The sequence below is a fragment of the Siphateles boraxobius genome, unplaced genomic scaffold (assembly GCF_051911475.1).
Source record: "Siphateles boraxobius isolate OS27281-9 unplaced genomic scaffold, OSU_SipBor_1 17, whole genome shotgun sequence".
Classification (NCBI taxonomy): domain Eukaryota; kingdom Metazoa; phylum Chordata; class Actinopteri; order Cypriniformes; family Leuciscidae; genus Siphateles; species Siphateles boraxobius.
Genome location: NW_027508777.1, coordinates 2954559 through 2961097, shown reverse-complemented (window position 1 = coordinate 2961097; position 6539 = coordinate 2954559). Strand labels below are relative to the sequence as shown.

At 35.1% G+C, this 6539-nt stretch overlaps 1 protein-coding gene across 4 annotated transcripts; it reads right to left on the bottom strand.

Moving 5' to 3' along the window:
* Positions 1-280: 280 nt before the first annotated feature.
* LOC143740133 (G2/M phase-specific E3 ubiquitin-protein ligase-like) lies at positions 281-5828 on the bottom strand. Of its 4 annotated transcripts, none has more exons than XM_077232198.1 (15): positions 5768-5828; positions 4870-5077; positions 4710-4785; positions 4271-4554; positions 4128-4195; positions 3975-4040; positions 3784-3860; positions 3621-3671; positions 3332-3537; positions 3132-3234; positions 2871-3033; positions 2671-2768; positions 2330-2477; positions 2109-2235; positions 281-1493 (listed from the first exon to the last, which is right to left on the bottom strand). In XM_077232198.1, exons 9-15 carry the CDS (start codon positions 3441-3443, stop codon positions 1483-1485), a joined length of 762 nt encoding a protein of 253 aa, XP_077088313.1. In that variant the 5' UTR covers positions 3444-3537; positions 3621-3671; positions 3784-3860; positions 3975-4040; positions 4128-4195; positions 4271-4554; positions 4710-4785; positions 4870-5077; positions 5768-5828; the 3' UTR covers positions 281-1482. The 4 variants fall into 4 exon arrangements, with proteins under 4 accessions (XP_077088313.1, XP_077088312.1, XP_077088310.1 ...); XM_077232197.1 differs by lacking the exon at positions 281-1493 and adding an exon at positions 5261-5444 and having other exon boundaries at positions 1614-2235; positions 5768-5818; XM_077232195.1 differs by lacking the exon at positions 281-1493 and having other exon boundaries at positions 1614-2235.
* Positions 5829-6539: the final 711 nt, after the last annotated feature.

Here is a 6539-nt window from a genome sequence, read left to right as displayed (position 1 = left end):
TAGGAGAAAATTGTTTTTCTGCTCCTCACTTCATTGCGTTTAGTTAAACCCTCATCCCTCCCTCAGGTCATTTTGACCCAAAACTGATTTTCCAAAAATTATAAAAATCGTGTGTTGATCGTACCGGTCCAAGATTTCTTTACTTTTGTCATACTTGCACCAGAACACACACACACACACAAAAACTGAGTGGATTTGAGGAGTTTAAATGGGTGCAATAAAAAAAGTAACAAAAGGGTCCCTCGTGGGTCATTTTGACCCACATAGGAATGAAGCGAATTTATGAGAAAACTGCATTTTTTTATTACTTTTTTGTTTTTTTGATATACAAAATCTGAGGCAATAAAGATTTATACCCAAATGAAGGGCATACAGAATATCCCCAATGCAGAAAACACACACACACTCCAATAGAACATATTATGTTTCATGTTTCTTTTTTTGACTTAACAGTTACATTTGAGAGATCAGAGTTATATTTTTTTAAATATATTTATGAAATTGTATGAATGTACACATGTTTAGGTTTTAATTCAGCTAGATTTATTTACTTTTTACAAAATATGGATTTTTTTTTATAAAAAAAACCTTAAATATTCAGAATAAAAGGTAAATATAATAAAAACCACCCAAAAATAATAGAAAAACCTACATAAATATTTAGAAATAAATTATAAAAATGGAATCTTAAGATTTCTGGCCCTCGGGTCATTTTGACCCAGGAAGTACACTTCTGTTGTAGGTTTGGGAGAGACGGATGAGTAAACATGTTTATTTGTATTTTCTTAACATTATGGCAGTCAAGCAGATTTAACCTCTCCCTTAACCCCCCGTATTTCAGGGTCCGGGCTGATGAAGGTGTGGAAAATGTGGCAATTGCAGAAACCATGTTTCGTGTGAAAGGGACTGGAAGAGGAAGCTTCATTTCTGGGAAAAGCGTACATAATCAGAGGTAATAAACAAGTTAGGATTAGGATGTCACACTATCGTGTAATTTACCATTTTTAATCGATACATTTTGTATTCTCTAGAATTGAACGCCTGTGGCGAGACGTCTGGGTCAGCGTAACACAGCTGTATTACGAAATACTTCACAGCCTTGAGGAAGATGGCTTGTTGGACTTATCAGATTCCCTTCATGTGTTTTGTGTACATTATGTCTCCCTCCCACGACTGAAGTGTAACCTCCACAGTTTTTCTGAAGGCTGGGACAATCATCCATTACGGTCTGAAAATGGGCTCACCCCAAACCAGATGTGGATAATGGGACACATGCACAACTCATCTGGAGACAATGAAGAGAGTTTTCAGGTTTGTTTTTTTAATTGATTTTCTATGCCTTCAAGTTATACTGTCAAATTAAAGTAATTTTTTTTAAAATTTCATTTAAGAATTTGGAACTGTTTGGAACAGACTGGGAGACGTTTGATAGTGTGACAGAAGATAATGTTGGAGTTCATGTTCCAGAAATTGAGTGCCCACTCACTCCTGCTCTGATGGAAACAGTAAAATCCATTTTTAATCCTCTTGCAACATCTGACTGTTATGGCAGAGATATTTATACATCTTTGGTTCAATATTTTGAAAGTCTTTAAAATACACAAACAACTGTGTGAGACCATTGTAAACATTTTATTTAGCAAATTGTGTATATATTTTGACAACTGTAACAAAGCAGCACAGTGAATGAATTATGAAAACTAATCTGTAAATAAACTCAGAACAGTTAATGATTTTGAGTTGTTTCTTTAACATGAAAATTCTTTCAACAAATATTGTCAAAGGAACAGTTTTACTTATGCCAATAAACAGTGATTCAAAGAGAAGCTGAACGTTGCTGTTTCAACATGCTTTCCCCACCAAATACATTTAAACATTGTCAAATGACTCCCCATATTTCATAGCTATTTCCATTATGTTTTTAAATTCATTCAGTGTTTTCAGGTGAGCTGTAGGAAACGTAATTGTGCGAGTACATGCGCTTACAGTTGGAAAACACACAGTGTGTTTTGTGTCAAATTGTGTTGAACTTTTAAGGGGAGGCTTAAAGTTCTGTTCATCTTGTTTTTATTCCAGTAAGTATGTTGTGCTATTATGATAATACATACCACGATCCTCAACTTCCTGTAGGAAATCCTGGAAAAAGTTCATTACATTTACTTCTTTGGTGTATTTCACAGAACCTTTGTCACTAAAGACAGGGTGGCAATTCTCCAGAATGAAGCCTGCATCCACCTTAAATAAAAGAGATAGTGTTAGCATTTCTATATGCCTGTCACATTTAACATGTCCTCATTATGAAAAAACCATAAGAACCACAATGGTTTACCCTGTCATCTTTTTCCCTTGGGACAAACAATGGTAGACACAAGTCTGGATGCATTTCCATGACTTTCTGGAGATCGTAGAGCTGCAGGCCTTTTCTCAGCTGATTAAGCATTGGAACAACTCTCATAGAGGAGTGTAAAACAATGGCTCTAGAGGCAATGTAATGGTTTCATCAAATGTTTAAAACACTAAACAATATATATTTTTTAAATACAGAAACTCAATGTTGATGTACTATATGATAAATGTGATACTTTATTTACTATAATACATTTCATAAGATTACAAATGCAGGTAAAATTAAGCTTTTTGTACTCAAGGAGAATAAAAAGTATAGTGCACCTGATTATGTTGCTTTTCATGTCGGCAGACAGTTTTCCAGTGTATCCACAGCTTAAAATCTCATCTGTAAGCTCACTCATGTCATCTGTTGAGTTAACCTAAATACAGAGAAATAGAATACAGTCTTATTGACATCCCTTATTTACTTTTAAGAGTTGAACATTACTATATATAACTTACATTTCAGGTTACTATTTTACCTTCTCAATGAGCAGGGAGAATTCCAAATCTGTGACATCACTGGTAGTTACCTGTATACTGTCATAATCTCCAGAGCAAAGATATTGGAAACACCACTCGCGCAAAAAAAACGGCGGTGGTCCTCCTTGTGCTAGACTGACAGCCATAATTTCTCCTGCACTTCTAATACCATACCACAGTGGATAAAACAAAACCTTGAATCAACCAAAAAGGTTTATTGAAACATGTTGAAAAATGTTAACTGATCAAATCTTGCATACCTGAAGTAGTTACGATCCAAGCTGTTGAGACAATAGACTGGATTTTTCCCTTTTTTATCTACACCAGCGATAAAAAGTCTTGTTTCAATCTCTGCAATCATTTCTAGACAACAAATACAACCGGTTTAAAATCTGATCTGACAAGATGTCTGCTTTAAAATATAAAACATACATTTTATAATAAACTAAATTAATTATACCTGTTAAGAACTCCTTGCTAAGAGCACCAGTGTCAACCCCAGCTTCGCCAAAAAAGGTAACCTTTAGTCTGCCTTTTGGTGACGATTTCTTTTGGCGCTGCCACTGCTGCATTCCTCGGTTGTAGATGTCATTCCGAGAAATGCAGATGGAAAAGGGGTTGGTTTGGTCAACTTTACTGCCGATCCAATTCAGAATCTCCCCAGAACTTTGTAATAGAAATTAACAGAAACGAAACATGAAATGTACCAGCAAAGCAAACCAAACACTTTCTTAATATACCCTTTTTACCTTTGAAGTGTATTTATTCGGTCACTGAAGTTATCATCATATTCTGCAGTTCTGCACACAAACAAAAACAAAAATTAAATGCTTTAATATTTCAAATGGCTGGATAGGAAACATTTAAATGATTAATATTAGATAAGTGACACTAAACTATTTAGTAATTTACCGTAATCCACAGTTGGCTGCATGTATCTCTATAACATCACTGTCAAAGGTTTTCTTCCACAGTGGTCACTCAGCATTCTGATGTGACATTAAAATACTGAGTTAAATTACACACAAACAATTGTTTAGGAACCATGCATAAACTGAAAATTCATGTATTTTTTTAAACACATAAATAAATATCCTTTTCACCTTCTCTGCCCGGACTTCATTTATATTTGAAGCACAGCTTTCAATATCTGGTGATTTTTTCAATTCCTGAAAACGTAAAAATCACATAAAAATTGTGTTTTCAGAGCTTATGAAATATAAACAAAAGATCTTTTTTTTTTTTTTTTTAAACACGCCTCTTTCCAAGTGTCAATAGAAGTTGAATTATCTTCTTGTGGGGAGTCTGGGGACTTCTCCATCGACTGGAAATAAAACAGAAACTCATCAACCTTGTTTTTAGAGCTCACTGATGACTAAAATAAACACCTTAGACTTACATCATCACTTGAGATACACAGATCCACATGTTCCATCTTACAGTGTTGTATGTGTACTGGAAGGCACTGAAGGGGAACCATTTTGCTGCAGAGTGTACACTGGGCTTTGGGCATTTTTTCAAATTCCCTTGCATCGGGTGGTAATGGAGTTGTGTCAATTTGCTCTTGCAGAGGAACTACATACATTGTGCTCTTTCCATTGCTGCTCACGGTTTTTAATTGCTGTCCATTATACCCATCAGGGTCAGGAGGGATGACAGTCAATTTCCGTTGACCACCTCCACCTATGATTCAAAGTATTTAACAGAATATAGAAATAGACAATACACACAAAATATTTAACAGATAAAATCCATCTGATATCTATAAACGCGTATGATTTCAATTCACAGACGTTTTAAGAGGTTAGGAAAATAAAATCCAAAACGATCCTACATACCTGAGCACTTGTGCAGCAACCATCCTCCGTTGATTTTTGCCAGTTTTGGATATGCATTAACAAGCACCTCTGATAGCTTAATTATCAAAGGCAGAGTAAAACAGAGTAAGGAAATTCACCCAACACAAAAAAACAAAAAAAATTACATTATTGATCTTACCTCTGAATGAGTCATGTTTTCGTTAATAGTTAATGATCTTCTCCCAAGTCCTGCAAGTGTAAGTTGTAATTCTGTCTCTCCTTTGGGCGTTTTCTCATATTGTTGGTCAAGGAGAAAAACAACCATCAAAAAGCTTTTTTGTGGCCGTTTATATGGTCCAAAACGTTTTTTACCCCTTACTTCCTTTCTGAAGAATCCAGGAAATGACCTAAAAAGGACTTCATTTTTATTTTGAGCCAGTTGAGAACACTCACATGCACACTAATATATGTGATGTAATGTTAATGTGTGATGAAACTTATATACAGTATGTAATAAAAAATATTATACTGTACAAACTGTATATTCCACCAGTACAGACATACACACAGTTTATTAAAACAACAATTACATTGAATCTCACTACTAGCCATTTCCTGCTGAACTGACTGCACATTTGACTTGGACCTTCTTTCTTCTCCTGACTGTACACTGATATTGGACTGGTTCCCCACTTTCGGTTGTCCAACACTTAAGGTGTTGGTCAACATCGACACCAGATTCTGGGCTGTATGCAAGATGTCACCTAATGGAACCTGATGAACAATGAAATATGACTTCAATACTTAAACAGTGAACACTAATATTACATTATATTATTATTAACCTGTGTATTACAGTGCATGTAAGTAACACGGCTGTTATGAAGTCAACACTTAAAATTGCTCATTCTTTTATGTAGCCCTATCTCATCGCGCTACAGGCTGCAGTGATTACCTCCTAAACAACTGTCTTCTTTAAGCACCTAACGTTACATGTACTCTGAGAGTTTTTCTTACCTACTATAATATCTCTGTAATATTGCGCCTCTCTGTTATTAGTGATAACTAACCCTTAAACACACAAAAAATTAATTTACCTGAGACGAGGAGTGAGCGCTCGGTTGTTGATCCCCCATCTCTTCTTCTTCTTCTTCTTTTGTTTTTTATGGCGGTTGGCAAACCAACTTAACGGTGCATTACCGCCACCGACTGGGCTGGAGTGTGAATCAAGAGATATTGGAACTTAGAGAAAAAAAAAAAAAAAAATTAAATCCTCTTGGCTAAGTCTATGTCTCTCAGATACTTAATAACAAAGTGATAAGTGTTACTAGATGTTTTCCCTAATAAACCTTGCATTGTGAAATTATTCTGATTGATCATTCTGAGAGACTGAAAAAGCTGGTTTCTTTCTTGACTGTATTTTGTGCACTGAAATAAAATATGCTCCACAGTTTCTAAATGAGTACAATGTTGGCATTTCCCTGTTGGATGTTTCCCTATTAATTTCAATGAAGAATTGAGCCCTGTGTGTCCTATTCTTAACCGTGTAATTATACTTTCCTCTCTTCTACTCCTACACTCTATCCTTCCTATACCCACTTCTGGTTGTATATTATATAAATGTCTCCCTTTATCCTGATCCACCCAATACTCCTGCCATTTTGATCTTGCATATGCTTTAATTAATATTTTAGCTTCAGTTTTGCTATATGGAACTTGTAATATTCTATTATGTTTTAGTGTTTGTTTTGCAAGTTTATCAACCTCCTCATTCCCTTTCACTCCAACATGTGCAGGTACCCAAAGAAACCTGATTTTTAAATCCTTTACATTTAACTTATGTAAAACCATACATATTTTATGAATTAT

What these genes read in the sequence shown, in the direction of transcription:
- LOC143740133 (XM_077232196.1), bottom strand. Translation starts at nt 3,443, where the DNA reads ATGCAGCAGTGGCAGCGCCAAAAGAAATCGTCACCAAAAGGCAGACTA. An exon ending in TTGGATCGTAACTACTTCAG is followed by an intron (nt 3,034 to 3,131) that starts GTATGCAAGATT and finishes GTATGGTATTAG; the next exon opens with AAGTGCAGGAGAAATTATGG. An exon ending in ATGAAAAGCAACATAATCAG is followed by an intron (nt 2,478 to 2,670) that starts GTGCACTATACT and finishes CATTGCCTCTAG; the next exon opens with AGCCATTGTTTTACACTCCT.